Source organism: Hypomesus transpacificus, chromosome 9 (assembly GCF_021917145.1).
Source record: "Hypomesus transpacificus isolate Combined female chromosome 9, fHypTra1, whole genome shotgun sequence".
NCBI lineage: Eukaryota > Metazoa > Chordata > Actinopteri > Osmeriformes > Osmeridae > Hypomesus > Hypomesus transpacificus.
In genome coordinates this window covers 5662618-5688169 of record NC_061068.1, presented here as the reverse complement: position 1 = coordinate 5688169, position 25552 = coordinate 5662618, and the positions used below count along the sequence as shown (strand labels likewise).

At 42.4% G+C, this 25552-nt stretch overlaps 1 protein-coding gene across 2 annotated transcripts in view; it reads right to left on the bottom strand.

Annotated features, from left to right (window-relative positions):
• Positions 1–17189: 17189 nt before the first annotated feature.
• Positions 17190–25552, bottom strand: part of LOC124471077 (chemokine-like protein TAFA-1) — a 90811-nt gene continuing 82448 nt past the window's right edge. The window contains exons 4-6 of one of the 2 annotated variants that reach the window (XM_047025405.1): positions 23418–23542; positions 22282–22372; positions 17190–18534 (exon numbers count right to left, since the gene is read on the bottom strand). In XM_047025405.1, coding sequence (XP_046881361.1) covers positions 22346–22372; positions 23418–23542 — 152 coding nt within the window. In that variant the 3' untranslated portion in view covers positions 17190–18534; positions 22282–22345. Of the gene's footprint in view, positions 18535–20186; positions 21246–22281; positions 22373–23417; positions 23543–25552 lie in introns of those variants that run through there. The other variant, XM_047025406.1, reaches the window with a different exon arrangement.

Below are 25552 nucleotides of genomic sequence, written 5' to 3'. Positions count from 1 at the left end.
CTCTTCCTCCCTTTCTTCCTTTCTCTCTCTGTCTTTACTTCACTCTTCTCTGACGCCGTCCTCCGGAGGTTCAGTGTTCTGTTGATGAGCCTGGTGCCAGGGGCCGTCCTACAAGGTTCTCTGTAGTAGAATCAATATTTGAGGACAATTTGCGCTGCGCTGCTCCCTGGTGGCTGGGGCCGTATTCTGCACCTCAGCTCCTGGTCCAGCCGGGCTTGGAGAGGGTGAACGAGTCCTGCAAGAGCACCTCTTACTATCTCCAGTCACCATTATTTAAGAGACACTGCACAGCACACCATGTCTACAAGTACAGCTGCGATGCATTGAAGACACCTATGCAGAAAACAAACCCCTGTATATGTAATATGTAAAGCTGAAACGAATAATGTAAACTGCAGTCATGGCAACTTGCTAATGAAAGAGCGTGAGAGAGAAAAAGAGACAGTCATAGAGGGAGGGAGAGAGACAAGAGAGGGAGAGAGGGAGAGAGACAGGCAGAGGGAGAGAGACAGACAGATGAAAGACAGGCACAAAGAGAGACATTAGGAGAGATGAGTCAGTCAGGGGAACAAACAGGATAGCGATAAAGAGGCAGAGATGGAGAGAGAGAAGAGTGAAGAGTATTTTAAGTGTGCCATTGTTTATGTGCTAAGCCTGGTAGTTCCCGAGAGGCCTCTTGCTTCGGCAAACTAGGCAGCTCGGCTGGTCCGTCAACACTCTCCTCAGCAATTTACACAATCACTACCTGAGGGGGGAAATAAACGCAAGATGCAGCGCAGCTTTGGCTCCTCTGTCATCTTTTGTCAAGTCCATTTTGTATTACCCTCCAGCCCAATCCTGGAAATGCGGGGCGTATTCATGTTCAATGAGAAGCATAATCTTCAGATGAACATGTGCAGTGATATGGGTGACAATTAACTTATCGTAGCGGAGGATCCTGAGTAAAGCCTTCCCAGTGTGACACTGATTTAATGGACATTGTCAATCTCAGATTAAGCTAATAAGGATGTGATGGAGACGGTGTTATCTCCGTCAGTATAGCTGTCATTGGCAATGTCACTTGCTGTCACATTGAGTCTACGGAACAGAGGGTTCCATCTTTAAAGTTACTGTATAAGTCACTATGAATAAATGTTTCTTATTCATAGCTGTTATTCATATCCAATGTTTTTGCAATACACTTTATACAAAGAGCACTTAAACTGCACTAAGAACACTTCACTCTGAATTCTTGAGATTCTTGACATATTGTTATGCGTACTATGGTCACATGACTTTATTGGCTGACACAATGCCTTAGTCTCCAGGAGGCATTTAGGATAAACTACATTAGTTACAGTCCTTCACACAGCATGAAGTGCAGGAAAAACACAACAACCTAGACCATTAACATTCACTTGAACCCACAAACAAACAAAAAAACAGCGAAAAAACAAAACAATCAAAGGCGTTTAATATTCATCTGCTCATGCCTGCGTTGGACTGATATTGACGCTGGAGCGAGCAAAGATTCATTAACTTCCTGTCCCCTCCCCTTCCTGAGCCTCTCTCTGCTGCGTCGTCAAAGTCACTTATCTCTCCCAGGCAATTAGCCACTGGAGGCTCCATTGACCTGGACCATTGTTGGACTGGGCCCCTTCATTAGCATGGCCAGAGCTCGTGCAGAGCAGCCCAGCTCAGGCGCTGCCAGAGGAGGTGCCAATGTGACCAGCGGAGATAAAGCCGAGCCCTGCGGCAAGCGTGTGAGACGGATAAGGAGAACAGGAGCTATATGAATATTAACTAGCCAGTGCCACTGTGTCCAATAGGATTGAAGCAACCAAGGAGGCATTAGTCATGAAGACTGTGTGGGGGTGTGTGCCAGGAAGGGAAACAGAGGATGAAAGTAAGCTGGCGATGTAAGTGATTTGTAATTCAGATGGAGTATGATATGGGGGTGTGTGTGTTTATTTTTATACAGCATGTGTATTTGTGCATGTTTGTGTGTGTGTGTGTTTTTGCGTGTAGGTCTTTGTGTGCAGTTGTGTGTTTCTGTGACTGTGTGTTTGTGGGTGAGCCGTCCTTGTAGACTGCTACAGAAAAACTCAAAACTTAAGTATGTGACATAGCTTAATGATTTGCATGTGACGTCACGCAACACTGAATATAGATTTCTAAATCTATGGCTTATTTTGGACCAGTATGAGACTTAACTGTGTTAATTAGCCGAGCAGCACATGTTCACACAGCAATAACAACAGCTTGTAAACACTGTCTAGTCTTCAGCCTATCATATGCCTAACCAATCAGAATACAGTATTGTGCACAGTACACAGCCTAGGGTGTCCAGCCTCCAAATGCAGAGTGCCAGCAGTGCTATTTAAAGCACACCACTAATTTGTATCAAAAGCATTTACTGTCATACTCGATCATAGTCAAACATACAGCAAGCAACCTAACATGAGAAAACACAAGGGCAGAACAACCCTGGGCCATGGTGAGGATGAATATGAAAATCACTGTCAGGAAAATAATTTAAAATCATGTATGCAAAGTAGAGAAATGGTTTCCATGCAAGAGATTCTACTGTACATGGTTACCAATCACAACAATGCTTAAATATCATGTCATAATTGATTCCCAGAGCACACACTTTCTCTTCCTTATTTCCCAAATGAGTGTTTTTGTTTTCCTGACACAACGTCTCTTTTCTGTGGAGTGGATGTAGTGTGCCCTGACAGCAGTGGCCTGCAGAGTTTCAAACAACAGAAACGAAATAAACAAGAACAGTTTGAGCTGATGTTGACCACAGGAAAAGATTCAAGATCTTGTTTTTACAACATGAAGCAGTGTTCCAGATAAATAACACGGAGATCAGCCTCTGTGCTCTCAAGGTAAACCACATCCTGATAGCTATCGCCATCCCTTGGCACTGTGGCATTCTGTCAATAGTCAGGGTTTGTAGGCATTGGCAGTGTGCATGGCAGATGATGCCCCCTCACCCTGACCTGACCTGACCCTCTGTCTGGTTCCATGGGTGGCCAGAGCCTTGACCCTTCTCCCCCCACCTCTCCCCCCACGCCCGGGGCTTGATGCCTCCCTGGCAGTTGGACAGAAGCCTGGTAGAACAGGTGTGTGTGTAAGGGCAGAACAGGCTAATAACTGTGTAATGAACACGGGTGGCCTGGGTGACAGGGGATCTGGAGGGAAACAAACATTTACGAATGCCCAGGCAGCCCTTGTAAACAGGAGTGGTTCTACAAAAGAGCTGGGGTAAATAATTGATAGGCTGAAAGAGGATCTGGCTTTGGGGGATTTTGATGCATTGATTCTGGCCTGGAGAGAGGGGGAAGGAGCAAGGCTTCCCTGGTGCCTACCGGCATTAAAGGCTTGCCTCGGTTGTTTCCCCCATTTTGTCTCTTTGTGTGTCTCTCTCTCTCTCTCTCCTAGTCTTATTCTTTTGCACATCTTTCTGGTCTCCTTTTGTCTCTTGGAAATCAACAGTATATGTGCCACCACGTTCCAACCTGCCAGAGTGGCAAACAAAGGAACAGATGGTGGGTGAAAGAGAAGGGACTGAAAGAGAGCGTATGTGTTTGTGTGAGAGAGAAAGAGAGCGTGAATGGCTGATATAGATACATTATGTGTAACACACACACATGCACACACACCCACCCACACACACACTCACGCACACAGTCTTACCTGGAGCATACCTTTGGTGGACTCAACGGCAGGCCTCGAACAGCAAGTCCCGGACACTCTTCTCATACTGTACCCATAAACAACTCCACACACCTTTGAACTGATGACATGCAATAAGACTGATCGTAGTTCTCCAAACAAACAGGGCTGAACACTGTAAATCCTCTCAGCTGTTTGTTTTTTCATTGCTTCTACTGCAACTCAAGCCAACGTTCCAATGGTTCAATGAGGTTTTAAAACCCTTTACTTTATGTTGCTCTCTGCTGCCTTTATCAAACAGTGATGGTAATTAATTAACAGATATTAGGCATGTGTGGTTGAGGTCAGTGGTCTAGTCCAAGCCATGTGTCTTTGCTTGGCAGTGAGAGGGGTGCTTACAGTCAGCCCCATGGCCATGCTGTCCCTGCACTGAGACAATAACCATGTGCCAAGGCCCTCATCAGTGGGAGTTAGCTCAATAACGCTGCAATAACTCGCATTTCCCAACAGCCACAGGCACTGCTATATTGTCAGACATTTCTCTGGGCCTGAGCCCAATTATGCATGGAATCAAACTCCAAACCAAATTGCATTATTACAATTACATCCATTACATGACACAAAAGAGAGGCCTGGGAGAGAGAGAAAGCGAGAGAGAAAGAGAGAGAGAGACCAAGAGAGACCGAGAGAGACCGAGAGAGACCGAGAGAGGCCAAGAGAGACTGAGAGAGACTGAGAGAGAGAGATTAAGAAAGAGCAACAGAGGGCTGGAGAGGGACAGGCTAATTTCTTTTTGCTGCAACAGAAAACTGTGTGCATGTCCCCGTTAGCCGGGCCAGATTATAAAGGCGTTTATTGATTGTTTTGTCATTGTAATGGGCATTTGTGTTTACCACAGAAACGTCTCACTTTTCTTGTCTTTTCTTTCACTTTTCCTCATTGATTAAGACATTTCCGAGTCTTTGTTATCCCTGTGGCTCTCATAGGCACGGCCTCTCCCCTGCCTCCTTGCTCCTCTCACGTTATCTCCTGCTGACTCAGCAGCACTCTGTGGGGTTCATCAAGCCATCACTGTTAATGTGACACGTGCTGATGACTGCTCATAGGATCACTGGACAGGCCTGTTAGCAGTGTGTGGCCTGTTAAAGAGGTTCTCACAACCAAGCTGTCAGATCGGAGGAACAGTCAACACTTAACACTGCTCCATCGCACACGCTAGAATCGCAGCACTGGCTTGTGAGTCAACAGAGAAACTCTATGACGTCAGAGATGTATGAAATAAAGACGTATTCACTTATACTTGGTCATGGTATTCAATGCTGAGATTTTCAAAGTTTTTTCAACTGTGATGTGTTTTCTCAGTCAGGCCTGGTAACCTTTGTTCATTAAAACAGAATTGTCGGAGACATCACACGCCTTTCCGTGAACTGGTTGACATACACTAGGTTTACAGTAGGTTTTGGGTGACATTGTCTTTAATTAAAGTTTGAGATCTGTGTGTCTTACCTTGTTTTTTCCCAGTCCCTCGTAAAGGGCACTGGGGAAAAGGTGTGTGTGTGTGTGTGTGAGTGCGGTGAGACCTTGAACCCAAATGTAATTAGACTTGTTAATGACTGTGGCCTGTTTACGGGGTAAGCCTCTACTAATGATAAATGCAGTTGACTTATGGAGTCAGGACTGCACTTCAAACAGACTCTGTGGCTGAGGTCCATATCAATTAGCCAGCCAGCGGTAATACATTGTTCAGTTATTAAGGCTCATTAAGGAAAATCATATGCTTTATTGTATGCATTATACAATAAAGCATATGATTTTCCTTTTGTGTACTTTAGGTTTGAAAGTACTGAAATGACTCAATCTGAGTGTGGTTTATCACATTGTAACTAAAGTTAAAATGTACCTTCTCCATGGCATAAATCATTTAAGCTGTATTTGTTTTAGTTTGTACAGTAAAAAACTATATGGTTTGTCCAAGATAAATATAGTCAGGAAAGGCACCAATCTTTGTTGAGGAATATAATTTTTTTCTGGAAAAGTGCAATGTAGCATTAAGAACAGTTAACAGAAGGAGAGAGAAAGAGAGAGAGAGAGAAACAGAGAGAATAATCATTGGAGAGATTACTTGGTTCAGGCTCCTCCAGACCCCTGACCACCTGCTCTCCATCCCAGAATGCCAAGCTGCCTAGGGGCTCTCCTGTGGACAGCTACACTCAGTAGGCCAGAGTTACTCACTGTATGCTGAGTAGCTTGTTTCACGTCATTACCAAAGTGCCGGGAGGGTGTGGGTAGGAGGTGATGGGCTGGACCCCAGGGAGGCAGGGGTGGAGAGGGCAGTCTGCCTGGTGAAGTGACAGGCCCGGGGCACACCAGGGCTGCATGCCTCAGCTCCATCTGTGGAGGCCCTTCTGTTCTTCCACTGCCTAACCTTTGACTGACACTAGGAGTTAGATGGCAAGGTCGCCGGTGCTTTCCAGAAGCCCCACTCTGGTGGGAAACTCCCCCGTGGATGTAAGGGTTATCTTGGTCTTGTGCCGGGTGTGAGAGATGGGCTTGCAGAATATCAGGGTCAAATGTCACATGGATGTATTTTAAATGTAAATATATGCTTGGTCGATGAAGAGGTAAGTCTTTTTAGTTCCCTGTGCAATATAACTAAGTGGTCCAACCCGTATGACCAGAGCATGAAATATTTTATTTAAATAATTTCTCCCAGAGTAGAAACCAAAAAATGCCTTCCTATGTGCTTAAGAAAAAAACGACTTTCCCTTTGAAGCTTCGAATTGGGCAAAATAACCCAAAGTCAGGCAATTCACTGAGGGGCGGAGAAGGAGAAAATTAAACATCTGCCTCATTTCCCAAACTAACTGTATTCAGACTCATTAAAAACCAACCCATTGCAGCTCATAAACTTTTGCTTAAACAAGACTCACGCTCCATCCAGCCAAAGAAGGGAGGCGGAACGTCTGTTAGCTTGGTTGCAATCCTTCTCTAGTTCAAATAGCAATCGGGTCTATGTTAAACCGCAGAACATTTTCATGCCCAAAGTTAGAATGGAACTATGGAACTAAAGAGCCACCTGATCAAATGAGCCCCGTCTCTTTAACCCCCCCCCCCCTCATACCCCCCTAGTGTGAAATGAATCTGAACACTCACAATTAACCTCTGGAGTGATTATGAGGGTCTGGCGGGTGCAGTGTAATGGGGGGTGCCTTCCAGGATTACTAGGTCTGTGAGGCAGGAGAACCTCTGTGACCAAACCAATAATGGAATTTGTTGTTGTGGTGGAGCCGGCTCTGAGAAGCCTGTTTATGTATGGGTGGGGTAATGCTGGTCGGAGACCATAAAAGGTTTCAGATAAATAGGTTAAAAACCGCCAGAGGAATCAATTAGCTTTCTGGGAAGGTTTTATGATCCATTTGTGACAGCTTAATTACAGAGGAACAATGTGCTGATAATTGCGTTGCCAATAATTAATACACTTTAAGTAACAATGGAAGCGTTGAGAACACAATCACGGGCTAATAGGTTATTACTGAGTTGATATGATCAGCAATTCTCTAATATGAGACTGGGGCAGAATACTTGGCACAGAGTGAGTTTGACTCTCATCAGAGAAGTGGTTTTTGATTGGAACATGGAATAAGTTATTTGATATTGTTAAGAGTTTTCTCCAATTAAACACCCTCATTCACCAAGCAGATGACTTTGAAGTAATTTGAAGCAGTATCCAGTAAACCCTCTGTCATTCCTCTGAGGAACGTTGTCAGTAATTCTCACTGTTTCTATGGAAGACCATGCATTTTAAGTGTGTCTTGGAATACTCCTCCTAAAGCTCTCTGCCTGTTTATGTTATACTGAGGATGACAGGCATGTATGCTAGTCAAGCGTTACCATGAGAACCAGGGTCTTGGTCAAGGAACCTAGTCAGGCTCATTATTTGGAGGAAAGGCGTTAAACAAGCTTGCAATGCCTTTCACTGTAGATCAAATGATAAACCATCCATGTGCCACAGTGTGTGTGCCAAGAGAAACACAAACTTTGGATGGGAAAGAAAGAGTTCTCAAAGTCAAATTGGAACATTGTTTTCCACCATAACAACTTAATTATCCTCTTTTGACAGCGGCTCTCCTTGGGTTTGTGAGTGTGTGTTAGCAGAGCAGAGCAGTAGGTCAGGGCCAGGCCTGGCACAAGGTATATTTACTCTCATTCATAGGACACATCTCAGTGTGTTTGCCCAGGGTAAATGTTATAGCTGTGGCCATGCTTGACTGATGCTGCTGCTCATCGTCAGACTAGAGTAAATATTCCCCTGGTGAGCCTTGCCTTCTGCCCGCTCCCACCTGTCTGTCCACAGGACACTTACAGCTCTATTAACCTGGCAGGAAATAACACAGCCCAACAGCCTCAACTCACTCTGTTTACACACGCTTGTGTTACTCTAAATGCATTTTTGCAGACTTGGAGGTAAAAACCTATAGCATGACTACAAACTTGACAAAGTATGTACTAAGTCTGTGTCCTGTACATGTTTGTGCCTACATGTATGATGCGTTTAATTAGAAAAACGGCACGGTTTAATTAACAGATGCAATTTTGGGGGCTGAAAGAGGAAGTGGTAAAAAAGTCTCACCCCTTGCCACAACAGATGGCTTTGTCTCCAACTCACTTTTCTTCACAGCATCTAAGAATACATCTGTTGGGTTCTTACCTGAATTGAAAGCACAGGATGTACAAACACACTGTACCTGTCTGTACCGGTGAGAGAGTATATTTCCCAGCCCATGTCCTCTGCTTGTGGACTCCTAATTAGCAACTTCAGAAACAGTCTGTAGCGGTAAGCAAATGAGGGGACCCTCTCCAGAGAGCTCAATCAGCAGCTCTCACAGGGATCTGGACCAGCGCTGACTGTCTTTGTACCACCAGCAGGCGACAGTATATGGTCACCCTTCCCTCCAGCGCGCTTCTGAACCTCCAGTCCCAACGGACCTCCTCAGTCTTTCTTCAGACCACTCCAGTCCCTCTCGTCCTTTCCTGTGTCTCTCCAGTTCCTCCAGTCTCTCCAGTCCCTTGTTGGTTGGCCTACATGTAAGTATGTGTGCATCACTGTGGGTTCTTTCTGTCTCTGTGGGGAGGTTCAAAGCCACCTGATATGGAAAAATCAATTTGAGGTCACTTCAAGGGATTTCATACTGTTTGTTATTAATGTTGAAAAACCAGCCTCCTCTTCACCACCCAGACTTTGATTTGCCTCCTCCAGAAGGGCAGAGGGGACGGCTGAGTGGGATCACTCCGTAGCAACACGGCTAGTGTGGCTCCCGATGTGTGTATGAACCAGTTACAGTTCATCTGTAAGCTCATTTCCAGTGAGATGCCTGGGTTCATTGACCTTTGCAGCGGTAGCTGGTGCCATGCCCCCGAGAGAGGTCTGTCCAAACTAGCCTTCCACAGGCTGAGTAAGCACTGATTAATGCCCTCTTCTTCTGTGATTCACTTCCACCAGGATGTTGCTGCTACACACACAAACACACACACACACAAGCACACACCCACCCACACACACACAGACAAAAATACACACACACACAAATAAGGACAAAACTAATTGTGTGGTGCTCTGACCCTCTGCTCAGAAGTGGTAGACTTTTCAGATGAACAATGGATGGTAATTTGTTAATAGAAAGATCATAATTATTAGTCTCTGCTCTATGTTACATATGCTCACTGGGTCTTCGGTTATTTCAGGTTATATGTCACAAAGGCAAGTCGACCGCTACAGGTTTTGTGATCTCCCCCCTGCGCCCCCCCCTTCGAGAACAACGAAATACTCTGTTTCTCAACGAACCCTTGGTATTCATGTTTCATTAATATCATACGCTCTTTTGCATGGGCCTTTTCTAACTGACTTACCAGGTCATCCCTTTCCTTGTCACAAATCAAATTAACTCCGCCAGTGATTAATCATGCGCCACTGCAACCGGTGGAAGGGGAGCTGACACCTTATTAATTTTCTTAATTAGATCTCTTATTAGGTGTCGCAATCGTCCCCTCCAATTATGCCTCCTTTGACTCTTACACATTAAACCTGGCTATGCAAATTATTTGTGAAAATCAAGGTATTTAAAGACTTATATTTAATATACGAGAGTGTGATTAATGCACTATGACATAAATGGGAGGAATCCTAAACCTTACGTCTTCCATAGTGGTCCTGTGAGAAAAGACTGAATTCTAGACTCAAGGATAGACAGGAAAGCAGAGTTGTGTCACAATATATTGATGAAGAAAGTGTTTTGTCTGTCTCTTCATAAACAGAGTGACTAAGTTCAGTTGAGTTCTGGATTTTAAGTATTATCAATCTGCAGATTGGGAGACAAAACCAGACCCCAGACAATAAAATAACAACACGACACCAGGCTTAGGTCTCAATCATGTCTCTCTCAGCTCTGAAAGCCGAAGGACCATCTTTTATAGGGCACAAGAATGTAAACATAGATTGTGAGGCAGTAATGACGTTTCAACAGTCTCAGAGAAAGAGATTCACAGCTCCACATGACCACTCAGACCAGAGAGTTCATAGTTGGAGTTCTCCTTGTAGTTATGACAAGGAATGTTTAGCCAGCACTTTCTCCTGACCCCGAACATCTATTAACCCTGACATATAGACACAATCTACTCTTGTTAATAGCAAGCTTACATGATAACGTACTAACTAGTATCCAATGACTAGTTCTATTGATTAGTGAATAATGTAAGTACACAGAAAATCCAAATTTCTTCCACAATATTCTTTTATCAGAGATAGGTGTCATGTAGCCTCACCTGTTAATACATTGAATAATTGTTGAAATTTTAATTCGAGCCCCAGAAAAAGAGAGGTTCTAAAGCTCAGCTAAACTCACTTAAGTGATTGACAAATTCTCTATGAAGTTTTGAACAAAGTCCCCAAGCTATGCTGCTACTGTCTGTTGCATTTGGAAGTCAATTCTATATCCTAAACAGAAAAAAGCTGGAAAAAAATTATGACTGTTGAGAATACGCACCTTGTTTATGAATAAAAAGCTGAAAAGTAAGATAACTTATAGGTATTTACTCATTCACATGAGGAGTTTAAATAGATTCTCTGAAAGAATGTGCAGTACATTTACCATTTACATTTAGTCATTTAGCAGACACTCTTATCCAGAGCGACTTACAGTAAGTACAGGGACATTCCCCGAGGCAAGTAGAAGGTGAAGTGCCTAGCCCAAGGACACAACTTGATTTTGCACGGCCGGAAATTGAACTGGCAACCTTCAGATTACTAGCCCGATTCCCTAACCGCTCAGCCACCTGACTCCCTGTAGTTGCAGTACTAGTGGTATGGAATGTATCTGATGGTTCCGAGCACTTTTAAGATGTAAAGAGGAATTCCACCATGATACAATTATTCAAGATTTCTTCATCCTTAATGCATTACTAGAAAATATCCCCAACAATATTCTTGTAATCCATATAGCCCCAAAATATTTTTCTCCATTTTTGAAAGTAAGTAACATCAACAAATTTGTGTTGGTGTTGCGTATATGTATATTTTTTTTGCTGTTGTAAGATCCCGCCCTCCAATGTTCTCCAAGGTTCTCCAACAAATCACTGTCTACAACAAATCACCTGCAAGTTTCTCCAATAAATCACCATGTTACAGTAGATGTCATTCAACAAGAGGAAGAGGAATGTCATGTCACGGGGCAATATCAAACTGTGTTTTGTCTAGGAACACTATCAGCATAGGCACATTCAACCCTCAAGGGATAAACCTTTAAGTAGCTCAATACAACACAATTTATTCATCCCGAAAATGTCCCTTTCTCAGGGTACTTGTTGTCAATATTGCATAGCCATAGTTCAATTACTTTCCAATGGTAATTTGGCCTCTAAAGGGTGAAATGTGCATTTACTGTCTGCAGGTGCTGCTTGGCCCGTCATTGGCAGCCATTTCTTATTTGTCCTTCCAGTTGTGTTCTCTGACATCATGAGAGACATTGTGCTGATGGTTCACAGTGTCTCACATCCATTGTGAGTCAAGTGAAAAAGTAAGGCCGGAAGGTGTATTAATACAAAAAAACACCGGACTCTAGTATATCTGTACTAATTTCTGCACTACATTGACATTTACATTTATGCATTTAGCAGACGCTTTTATCCAAAGCGTCTGCTAGAGCATAGGTCACTGAACATAACAACGAGGTAGTCCCAAACATTGCAAGCAGCCAAAACATGAAGCATACATTGTGAAAAAACGAAACAAGTGCCAAAAGGGAAGACCCATAAGAGCATGCAGTTATACAAGTTACAAATTAAAACAACATGAACCACAAAACCACATGAACCACATGAACCACAAAAGTGCAGGACTGTACCTGTAGAAGAACGATCAACAGTAAAATATTTCACAGCGAGTACAAGACTTAAATTTGTTATAACTAACCTACAAGAGCAACAAGTCACTCAATAAGAGTCATTGTGATCCTGGAGGAAACTAACAACAGGTCCAGCCAAGCATTCCTAAGTGCCGTTGTACGTTGCACTACCACTAGTAGTAGTCACCCTACCTTTATGTTGTCATGATTTGTGAAGCATGCTTGAGCCCACTCTCACACTCATCAGACCCATTCATATCTCGCATATCTAGCAGGAGTCTCGCCATACATGATGAAGTAACAACAACAATGTTGGCATGACTGCATGTCTCTAAGTAAGACTCTAAGTATGTGTACACTAATTGTTTCCTATTCATGAGGAAACTGTGGAATCTAAATGCCTGCTGTGCTGTCCAGAGAAGTAAGAGATGGGGGCATATGTTGGCCTCAGGTCTCCCTACTGGAAGCCTGAGGTAGGGGGAAGAGGGGAATCTATGAAATAGCGCACCTCTTATTTTGCACAGTGGTGCAAATCTGACTCACTATGAAACGCTACCAAATAAAACACAATTTATTCATAATACTGTGAATATAGGCCTACAGTTGTACTTAATTCATTCCGTTTTTGGCAAAATCGTTAAGAATAATATAAAACCAGTCTGCACACCGCCAAGGTGAATTGGTTTAGTCTTGACTCTTGATCGACAGTGTGAGGGATCATAAAGTCATTTTATAATTATTTATTTGTGTTGTTAAAAATCTCAGATTTGTTTTTACTTTTTTTAACTTAAGTACATGTTAGAGCCTATACTTCTTTACTGTAACTCGAGTGAAAAAGTGTTCATTTGCCATCTCTGCACTGTTGTTACACTGTTGCTACACTGTCATTACATTGTTGTTACACTGTTATTGTGTTATTACACTGTGATTACACTGTTGTAACACTGTTCTGTTATTATTACACTGTTGTTATACTGTTATCACACTGCTATTAAAGTGTTGTTACACTGTTGTTACACTGTTATTACACCATTGTTACACTGTGGTTACATTGTTGTTACACTGTTGAAGACGTGAAGTAAATACTTTGTTACTGTACTTAAGTAGATTATTTAGGTATCAGTGCTTCCCTATTACAAAAACGTTTACAAAAACACTAAAACAAGTAGTAGTAATGACAGTAGGTGTCAGAGCCCACTTCTTTACTTTAACTTGTAAATGGACCATTTGGACTTATTCTTTTGATGTGATAACAATGTTCAGTTGTGTAGTGTTTTGAGAGGCACTGTCTCATAAAACTGACATGTGGCACTGGAAATGTTTCAAACACTGCAGCACAAAGTGCCAAAGAAAACACCTGGAGAAAACAGACCTGACAGAAGGACTCAACAGAAGAATGAAGGAACAAAGTGGATTGTCTTGCAAAGTTCCATGAAGAAAAACAAGAGATCAAATCTATGAACACTTTCCCAAAGGATTTCTAATGCTTTTGATAAAAATGTATGAATCAAAAATATATATAATTTGGGTGATGTTTGACTCATAAAATCATTAAAGTTTTAAATATTTGGAACTGATATTTAGTCATGTATTAAGAACTAGTTTGTCATGTTAGGAATTCATATTAATAGAGATCAAAGTGTACTCTCATTTTGTGGAGAGAAGATAGTAACTGTGTTTAGCAAACTACACAATAATTTGGCTTAATATAATGGACTTGGATGAAAGCTAATGAAGATGATGATAAAAAATGATGTTACCGCAGCCAATCAAATAACACAGGAATTATTTTAAAAAACAAGAAGTATGGCCCAAAGAGGAAAAGTTAGCAACATATTCTACCCTGTAGCATGAATAGAAAGTATTTGTAAAACAGAATAGATAAACTTGTGTTTGTTTCCTTTGACATGAAAGCCAGCAGTAATCATCTGCATTATACAGATTTATATTTGTGGAATCTTTGTGTGGAGTCTGTTTATAAAAATAAGCTAGTCAGTGGCTGTATGCAAAAGGTTGTTTCTACAAGGTTATCCTTTGTCAGAGTAAAGTACAACATCCACACAGAGAACATCAGTGTACTAAACAAATGTGTTCTAAGCACATTTCTCCTTGAGATTGTGTACTGGTCCTTCCAGGAAATGTTTGTCTAGATTCACTTTCATGGCTACAACTGCCTTGCCAGTTTAGTTATCCTTTTATGCAAGGCAAAGCTGTCACCAAAGGTTGCACCTTGCATACGATATGAGAAGGCAAAAAGAGAACAGCAAGACATAAGCAAGATTGGGTGTACATTGAAATAACTGAATTGTGAAAATAAACACAGTATACCTGATGTTCCCTCAGTCTCAGTTCACTGTAACTCTCTCTCTCTCCCTCTCCTCTAACTCTCTCCCTCTCCTCTAACTCTCTCTTTCTCCCCCTCTCCTCTAACTCGCTCTTTCTCCCCCTCTCCTCTAACTCTCTCTTTCTACCCCTCTCCTCTAACTATCTCTCTCCTCTCCTCTAACTCTCTCCTTTCCCTCTGTCAATACAGAATGCAGTTCTGGGTCACTCACTCTAAAGCGGCAGACGATTGAGGGTCACCATGGTGACGTGCGGCTGATTCGGCTGAGACATTCCTATGAAAAATGGTCTCTGTTTAATGGGAAGCATGAAGTTTGAAATCTCCCAGGAAACCCGGGCTGGGGCGGCCTCTGTACCCCATGTGGGACAAGCCCTGTCATGTACAGCACACGGCCATTCATGAGGAACATGATGGATCTCATAGTTGGGCCTGTCTCTGGGTACGGAGGTCCGGGTTGACTTTCCCGGGTGGAGAAAAGAAGGTGGAAAAAAATAAAGCAATGGAGGAATGAATTATTATTACCATGACGACTGACAGTCATGGACTGGCAAGTCATTTGGCTGTGAAGCTTACTGCGACTCCGTGGGCATGGTGAGGTGTCAGGGGAGGCAGGCAGTGATGTATTGGCTGTCCATTAGAGTGTGTATTCATTTGTCACAAAGAATGGTGGCGTAACAGTGCAGCAATCTGTTTCAAACCGTATTGTTTGGACTTGTGCTTGTTTTGGCTTGTTTGTTGTGTCTCTTAAAACTTTGGGACCAATGTGTTTGTCTGTGTCCAGTCTGAGGGGCATTGCATAGCGGGACTGTGATCTATGAGATTTGGTACAGATTTTCTCTTGCGTTTATCATATCAGGCACAGGAACATTCGCAAAAGCAATGGAAGTTCCAGCTGTCATTTTAAATGCCTTGTATAACCAAAAGTAAGAATGTACATTTTAACAGATAGACTATCCTCAGCTAAAGGAGTAAACATCTACTTGAGATCTTCACTGAGGGCCTTGGTAAGGCATACAATGACAAGTGATACTCCTATCTGGGTTTATTGTCAACATACTGTCCGAGCATTAGCCTGGAGCTAATGACAATCCTGTCTCAGAGAGACATGTCCCACTCTCAACTGCCTTCATTAAGAGCACGTTCAGGGCCTTGTTCAGGCCACCAGCGAACGGGAACATCTGCAGTGTCACAGTTATAATGACTTTGATTATGGGCTACACTGCTCCCAGGGGTGAAGGCTGTCTTGATAAAATGTAACTGTCAAAATGTATGGTAATAGGGTAAGACTAGACCAGAGCATGACAAAGCTAGGCTCCTGGTTAGTGCCTTTCCATTTCTTCCTATTCTCCGTGAACTGTAACGTATATAAGAAAAGATACAATTTTATTAATCCTGAAGGATATTCTTGTGCCAGAGATTTCTCGAAGGTTACAACTTTGCTCAAGAAAAACAACAAGAATAAAAACAATATGGTAATAAAAGTCAAGTGTAAAAAGTGCTAAGTGCTAAGGGAGTAAATACTAAAGGTAGTAATACATATGGAGATGTTATGTGGCATATCCTCAAATATGTTCACACTGTATTAACTGCTGTTTAGAAAGCCGCACATAGACCAGAGCTGTGCTCCATTACTTGTGTGTGTTGGAGGTTGTCCATGTTGTGTACCTATAGACACTAACACAGATTCAAGGCTGCAGAGTCTGACTGATGCGTCTGCTGTCGAGCCCTTGTCAAGCATGAGGACAAAAGGCAGGCCTGCTGTTGTTACTCATGCAGGACTTTTCTGTTCTTCTCCAACTAAAACGAAGTGGGACCAACTTCCACAGCAAGACTCCATCATCTCAGAACACAAGAAGGAGGGCATACGCAAGAATAAAGAACCCATCTCTCCCGCACTCTTTTCAGAGCAAAATACACTTTACAACATTCGTTTACACAGATAGAACCTCTTCGATTTTTACATCCTTGTGTATTTAAAGATGATCTTTACTTTAAGATGAAGAATACAGTCTGAATCATTCCTTCATAAATATTTCTTTCACATACAAACAAATTTATGTTGAAGCACACATTTGCTGATGCACATGAGCACACCACACACACACACACACACACACACGCACATACATTGTTTCTTAGAGTCTCATTTACAGCACAGGGCACTGAATCTTACCATCCTCTGTGATCGAAAAGAAGACTGTAGCAGCTCAGTGAGGAAGAAAAACCCATTTCCTTTTGTGCTTCTGCAAATATTTATATGTATGATTCTGGCAAGTGCGCTATAAGATGGATGTGTCTGTCGCTTTTACACTTTCTGAGACTGCTCAGTGTGGAACCGAACCAGTGCAACAAAACCAGCAGAATTCCTAAATGATTAATCTACACTTGTGTATCTGTGGGGAGATGAGACGGCCCTCGCGTCAACAGAGTCCCGGGGGAGGGGAGTTCATATTGGAAATCATCAGGTATTTTGTCTGGCACAATATTGGAAATCTTACTCTAACTGAGTAAATGAATTGAATGTGATATTCTGACAATCCACTCTGCCTTCAAGGGAATTGTTTAAATTACAATTTGTATGTTTTTTTCGTATTTGTGTACAAGCTAGTGTGTGTATGTTTCTGTCAGGTTAATTCATTGTATACCTGAGGGAACAGTGGTAGCAGACATCAACACATGATACTGTCGATATAGTTCATATTCTCGATGCATGCTACAACAAGATTGTATCTTTCATAAAAATGAGACAGGCAATTCAGTATAGAAAATCCTTTTAATTCTGATAAGGCTGTATGTACTGTATATCTACTGGGGGTACTGCATGTCTGTCCAATGAGGCTAATACTTTCACAAAGTCATATTTCCTTGGGGTGATCTTTCATTGTGTGAGTGTGAAATTGACACACAATTGGCACAGTCAAATTCACTACCATTCTCACAAGGTAACACCAAACAGAAAAATGAGGAGAGACTTGAGCTTTCCTGGGACGGGCCAAGTCGAACAGCTGTAGCTACAGTTGTTTCTGATTAAGCTCTCAAACTGGAAAAACCAGGCATGTGTGGGTTGTTAGTCTCTTTTGTGAGGCAGTTCTGACCAGTGTTTTCATCATTTACACAGAAACTACAAGAACTGGTTTTCCAAGTACATCATACATGGTAGTTAAGACCAATACTTATATCATGACACCAAGAGACCTTTTTTGATATTCTCAATGCAAGCAAACACTGCAGACAGTCCTATACACAGATTCCACCATAGCCTTGGTATTCACTGTCTTCCTTACTTGGGAGAAAGATGAGGATATCCATGAAAGGGATCTTGTTACAGACCACATAGACTGTATACGAGAGACTTCAGCTCCCCAACAGTATGTTTTTATATTTTCTGTATTTATATATGTATATATACACAAAGTATCTTACGTACAAAGAAAGCGCTCCCATGAATTACGTAGAGCATGCCAACAAATAAAAGTCAGACTGATATGGTCAGAGAAGCTGTCAGGGGCCTCCAGGCGTTGTCCCCCTCAACCTTTCAGAGTGTTTGTTGAGGTGTGGCCAGGCCCGAGGTCGGGAGGAGAGTGTGTCGTCACTGCTGCCCACTGTCCCAGACTGTACAGTCACTCCAAAGCTCACCTGACGCCGACCGCACAGACGATGACAACATGAAAATCGAAAAGTCATTTCCCCCTGATGTGTCTCTGATCCTGTCCGATTCCGTTTGCAGAGCCTCAGCGGGGATCTACCAGTTTACCTTGAAGAAGGAGGAGGTGGAGGAAATGTCTTCAAATAATGTTTTTACAACCTCTAAATAACCCCTTCTAAGCTTTTTTAGATCACCCAGGAAAGGGAGGGAAAGAGAGAACAGAGCATGGTGGAAATTGGCCGTGGTTGTTGTGTGGGAGAGTCACCAACCAGGGGCTCATTGATCAAAAGGGGATTAGTCTGGTTTCAAATCCTTGGCACCACGCGAGCAAAGCTGTTTTATCTGGGTGGATATCCTTATTGCAGTCACAGGTAATCCAGTCAGTGGCCGTTGATGTAATAGTTTGAGTCCATTCTGGGAGGGAGAGGAGAGGAGCGTGGCTGGGAGCCTGCGAGGGGAGCTCTTTGTTAGGTCCTGGGATGAATCTGAAACACAGAGGGGAGAGTGGAGGAGAGAAACACACACACACTTAGACAGAACAAAGGCATACAAGAGCGTGAGGATTAGACCCCAAGGAATTCCTGCATTCCATGTTTCAAAACAAGAGAAGTCTTTTGAACTGGGAGGCTTTGTACAGCCTGTCTCACCTCCCCTCTGCTGCCTCTGCTAAAAACAGACAGCTTATGCGAGTAGAGGTGTGCTTCGATTCATGGCATATCAGAGAAATTCTCTGTGCGAGAACCCTGGTGTGTGTTTTCAGGCTGTGTACTTTGGCTCAGATTAACACCACTGTGACATATTACCGGCCATTTTTTACACTGCTTTACCCCCTCCCCTCCTATCCCCCGGCCCGCTGAGGCAGCAGCCAATCAGCACAGAGGATTTGATCCTGACTGAGACCAGTGAAAGGACTTTGGTTCCACTAAAAGGGATAGAAGCCACCACTGTGATGTCTGGCCTGTGTCTCTGTGCTTTAAGTTCAGGGACTCAATCTCAATAGTGAAGCGGGACACATTTCAATGGTACATTGTGCAGATTCAGACAGCTATTGAATTGCCTTGACTCTTACTTTCAATGCAGAACTTGATGCTCAGTACAGCATGTGCATGATGAATACGTCTGCAAACAAGTGTATTTATTGTGACTATTTTTGTCTGTGTGGTACACTCACATCATGTTTTTCATGACTGTTAGTGTCAAAATACACCCACAGACCTCCATCTATAAGGATGAGGGAGGTGGGTGGCTGGGGGTGTGGCTGATGTAATTCTTTACGACACAGACATTATCCAGCACACTTTCTGGAAAGCTCCTATTGAAACGAAGGTTTATACTAGGTAATGTATATTCCACACTATGAATGAATGTTTTATGATGCTTAGTCACCTGTCAATGACATCAGGAAGGGCTACTGCTGTATTACGCTGCCCATGACAAGTCTATCCTGTCTGTTCAAACGCTCAGTCCAGCTCGCTTTATCATCACACAGCTGCAGAGTTTAACATCTTCCTCTCCTCTGGCTAATCACTGCAACTGGCTCCTTCTATGAGAAGGCTAATCCCCTGGGTTCAGCTGTCCAGCATTAACAACTGTATCCTCCTTATCAACAGAGGAAAGTCAAAATGTCTCACGGTGTCCCAGTAGAAAATGACCTCTAAGAGAACAAAAGCAGCAACAGGTTGCTGTTCTCGCCTACTCATCCCCAGACAGAGAGTCCCACTGCGGTTTGTTAGACTGAACAGAGGAAACTGTATGCAAATGCTGTTTTTTAACCCTGTGTTAAGGTGTCCTCTGTTCTGTGAAAGCGAACAGAGGAGTAGCTAGACATGGATCGCTGAAGGATTTAGAGCACATCCCTTTCTGTTGGAAAGTAAGTAAGCTTCCCGTGTTATAATTCACAGGATGCATTAACATGCGGTGTACTTAAATCTGTGTTAGCACAAGAAGCCAAGGGCAATTGGCTTTGCAAAATCATTTTGAATTAACACCCCCTCCTCCTCTTCCCTCTCCTCTTCCGCCTTTCTCTCTCTTCCTCCTCCTTTCTCTCTCAGATCCATCTACAGAATATCTTCTTTAAAACCATCCAACTGAAGACTCTGACAACACAATACACCAAGGTTGTTTAATGTAACTTTGACGACGGATGACGATTAGAAGATCATACTTTGATTGAACCTCTCCATTGTAAGACCTACATGTTGCAGTTACATAAATCAAACTACATCAACATTTTTGTGTCAATAAAACAGCATTGAAATTATACAACTAAATACCGCTCGCACATTCTGAATCAGAAAAGATGACCACAAAGATGTTTCAGCTCGTGTATATCTTTGTCACTATAATGACAGTGTAATGTAAAACCTTTAACTGGAGTTTATACATAAAAGCGTTTGTAGACAAACAGAAAACACGACAGTTTGATGATGTGTTTCTGTGGTTTAGATGATGCCCTGTACATGTGTTGATGCATCAATTTTTGCTCTGAAATCGACGTAGAGAGCGTTTTGTTGGGTGAGATTTACAGGTAAACAAACCTTCAGTTGTCCCAGTCAGAAACGTGGCACCAGAGCAGGAGGACATTACCTCTGAACAGTAAGACTAGCATGCCTCACAGGAAACAAGTCTGTGGGTCACAGCTGTCCACTAAGTCTCTGAGTGCTACTGTTCCTTCTTCAGCTGAGGCTTGTTATAAAAGTGTTTCAAAGTGAGACTGGGCTTCTCTCAGATAGATTGGAGAACTGTGCAATGTTACAGAGAAACCAAGGTTAAGATGGCCTGTTTCATGACGTGGTCCTAACTGCCACCAGGCAAATTCTCAGAGCTCTGATTCTACTGTGTGAAAACACAGAGGCCTTGGAGAGATGTTCCTGACTTGGTTTTCTCACTGACAGCTCAGACGTTAGATGACTCCCTCTCCCCACGTACAGAAGAGGCAGGTTACAAAGGCAGGGATGAGCCGGAGACCAGATGTTTCATTCATTTCAGCTTTTTTGTTTTTAAAGTGTCCCTTTTAACATGTCTAATTGTTCTGGCGGGTGGAAAAACTGAAGGATCTATCTAGCCAACGTAGTGGATGATGTAGGTCTATAGTGGGCGAGAGTTTGGAGGGCTCCCCAGATCCCCTCACTGTGCCTTCCTCAAACAAAAGGCCTGCCTTGTCTGCTGATACAGTAAGGCAAGAAGGGGTCCCTCTCTGAAAGACAGAAAGACAAAAAAAAAGACAGAAAACAAGGGCGTCAGCCGGTGGCTTTAGCAGCTGCTTACTTGCATGCCAATTTAAAAAAAATAGGAGGCAGATGATGTATTTAGGGCAGTGTGTATAAGTGCTTTTGTGTGTGTTTATTTCACTGACGCCTTTCAGAGCAAAATGAAACCCTGCAGGTAAAATGAAAAGAAAGAAAAAAAACTATGTTCTGTTGGATCTGCTGGCGTGTGACTGAACAAATACAGATGAGGCAATTTGCCCTCAATGCAGGGTGAACGACGGATGTTGATTAAAACAGAAATACAGAGCAGGGGATGAAATGCTTTTATGTAGTCTGTTGTCTACACTGTCCAATGATATCGGATTAAACTTCCTCAGAGAACCAGGACATCGAGCAGCCTTCTGATAAGAACCCACAACAAGAGGGGCAGGGAGGGCATACCCAGGGGTTTTAAACACACACACATACACACACACACATTTACACATACACCACACACACTCACACACATAGAGAGCATGTCACAGATTACTGCATAATGGGATTGGCAGACTGGTACTACAGCCTGGAATGAAAGCCACACAGTGCCCAGTGCCACACAGTGCCCAGTAGCAAAACAGAACATGAAACAAAGGAGAGAATGGAAGGGAGAGGGACTGATCCTGCCATTACACACTGATCCAGACCAACATGCGCTCAGGCCTGGGTCTATTTGGGCTGTTTGTTCGAAATGTATTGAGGCTACATTTTACATACTGTGTATGCGTTTGTGTGTCTGTGTGTGTGTTCATTTTTCAGGCCAGGGGCGTGTCATATTCCAAAAAATCCTTCTCTTAGTGGGAGGCGCAAACACTATTTGTGTCCCGCAAGCCTAATCATGCACAGCATGTAAACACACACTTGATTATTTTGCGCTGAGTATTTGGGTTAATGAAAAGTCATTGAACATGAGGCAGTCCCAGTCCTCCACTGTGGCATGCATACAATATGTGAGAGAAATAAAAAAGCTGGAGAGAGACTAACCTTTACAGAAGCAAGAATGCAGCTCGATTTCTGTAGAAGCCTCCTCTGCATTTTGCTTCCAGAGCTAAAAAGGTGAGTATGGCTGTGTGTTCTGCAAAGAGAGGGTCAAGACAAAATGACACGTGTATGATTTGGAATTGAGATGTTTAAGCTTCCCCCTGTTTCATCTGAATGATCAGCTTTTGTAAAACCACCACTCTCTCTTGTGTCTTTTTGAGAGATTGCTTCATGTTTTATTACTTTTTTTTCTGTAAAACGTATGCATGATAGCACAGGCCACAAGTTAAGAAGACCATGTCAAACTCATAAATGTGTCCTCATCGTTCAAGTAGAGTGCATTCAAAAATGCACCTTTAAAACTAAGCTGAGTACTGTATATAGAGCTCTTACCTTGACAAGCTGGCAAAACCATCCAACTTCTTTTCACTTTTTAGCTGGACTTGGAATACCGAGTACGCTTTGTACGTGTGGCTACACTGACGTGTTTAAGATGGCTAGCGGAACAACCTTGGAAAGCCCTGTGTGGTCTAACCTTGACTGGCTGAACCCCACGTTCATATTAGTCACTGCTTCTATTCAGTGTCATGGTCACAAAGCACTGAGACAAGAAGACGAGCGGGGGGTCTGGTTGCGGTGTAGGGAGTCAATCGAATGAATACAAATCAGGTGATCAACTTGTCACACACCTTGCCTCAGGGACTTCATTGTTTTGGCTGTTTTGAATGTATTATATACATGGGATTTAGACTGTACACACAAACTGGCTGTGGATGTGGGATTACTCTCTCAGTGGAACTCAGCCTGAGGCACATGCACGCCGTTGTTTACAGAGTGGGTCATGTCTTCTTCTGAAAGTGATTGTTGGATATTTACACACCTCGCAGACATCGGACTTATTGAGCAGAATCAATATAATATACATGAGGTGAGAATATAATATACATGAGGTGAGTCAACTGAAACCAAACTAAATTGATAGAAAACAATCAATTACAATACTGAATGTAAGCATTAAACTGACACCCGGATCAGAATTTTCACGACCAAGAACACTTCTGTGCTAAATCTTGCTGTTAAAAGTTGTTCATTAGTGTGTTGATGTTAGAGCATGTAATAATGCTGGTGTGAAGCCTCACCCTTGTGGTCTTGATCTTGTTTCCAGAAGAGCACATCCATCCAGAGTTATCAGGGAGGGTCTTACACTCTTCCTCCTCCAGACAGGGCTCCATCTCACACCACCACTTTCCAATCACAATAGACGCTACAGGGACACACAAACATATGAAGGGTTACTTCAGACACCCTATGATCTCTCTTAGTCTCTCTGTCTCTCTCTCTCTCTCTCTCTCTCTCTCTCTCTCTCTCTCTCTCTCTCTCTCTCTCTCTCTCTACCACTCTCCAGTTTTCTCTCGCTCCTCACCTCACCCTCTGTTTCTTTTTGTTTCTCTTTCTTACTCTTTCACACAAACATGTGCTAATACAAATACACACATTCAAATACACACATACAAATACACACATACAAAACACACACACAGGTGCTCGAAGGCAGATAGGGTTAGTAAAAGCGAAAGGAAAAAAATCTTGTTTTCGTGTGAACCCTCTAGGTAGAAGATCCAATATCACAGAAGAGGCTTCTTTTACTCCTCTTACCTCACAGCAAGAACATGTTTAATTAAAATTGCTGTTAACAGAATGTCTTTCCTAAACAGTGATTAATCATTATTTTGTTTTGATGCGGCAACTTTGCATGTAGCGGGAGTAATCTTATTTTTTATCCAAACTAATTGCTGTTCATTAACATCTACAACATTTTTCCTCCAGCTATCGGATAAAACAAATGCTTTATCGTCTTCTCATCAAGATCTTTGTGTTTGTGTGTCTTTGAGTGTGTGCATCAAGGTACCAAATGTCTATGTGGATAAAGCTTGGATTGTTTTAGGGTTAATTGTCCCACAGCACTCTATTGTCCGATATTTTTCAAATATTTGAGTTTTCAGGTCCCCATGAAGATATGTTTTAAGGAGTTGAGGCCCTACAGGAGTGGCCTTTCACTATTAGTTTTAAACACCAGGCTTACCTTCTAGTCCTGTCACAGAACTCCAAGTGAACATGATGATATCTTGGTATACTATTCCTTAGGGTCCATGACTTTATTGGGTCACATTTGATGAATAGATAATCACTAACAGAATGGGTTGAAATACACTCATTGAATTCATTTTTTTATTATTTTTTTTTATTCTATGAAAACAAGTCTACAATTGCTGTCTGAGGGCTTCATCATTCTCATTGCAAAAATATCAAACGTTTTACAAATGAGGTTATAATATCTAATTCAGACAGACCTTCTGATCTTAAATATTATTTCTCATTTTTTCTACAATTTCACAGACCGTGTTACCAAGGTTACAAGTCAATCAATAGAAAGTCTGCAAACTGACTTTCTCCTTCGGTCAATAATAATGCAGTAGTTTAGTTACAGAACACACATCACTGAATCCAGCAATCCCAAGCATATACTATTCTCTAAACTACTGTATCTCTAAACACCTAGCTGGACATCAAAGCTATGCAGCAAAGCCAGGAGCTGAATACTCTCAACCTTCACTACTGTCTCCTTGCCATGGCTGTTCACCAGATACATTAATTACCACAAACTCCTATGACTCCTTTTCGCTCTGCAGCCTCACTAACCCTGGAGCACATCTTTATCACACCGCAGTCCCCAATGTGGGATGGCTGGAGTCATTATCACAACACAACATGCATCAGATTATGAGTAAGGTTGACTTTCATTTATTTATTTATTTTATATCAGTACATATCACTATTCATTGAAATGAAGTAGTGGAAGCTTTTGCTGTACAGAGCAGACGTGATCGTCTGGTGAACAGTACAAAAGAGAACATTATTGTGATGACTGCTGACATACATGACTTATTATTCTGAGCAATAAATAATGTGCACACACCTCTGCAGAACACAAAGACAATATACTGTTCACACTCTCTCTGCTCCCAGGAAACGTGTTGTTTATTAGGAGCACCGAAGATTTATAGTCAACCATTTTAATGCTGAATCCACTTTAAACTGAAAATGGTAAAGAAGGTAAAGGAAAATCAATTGTTTTGTATGAAAAGAGATAGAAAGAAAGAAAGAAGAAAAGAAAGAAAGAGGAGGGGAGAGAGATGTAGCGCTGAGATTAAAATGCCTACCTCACCTGAAGATTTATGAAATATGAGGTGCACTTTGCAAGATGAATGGTATT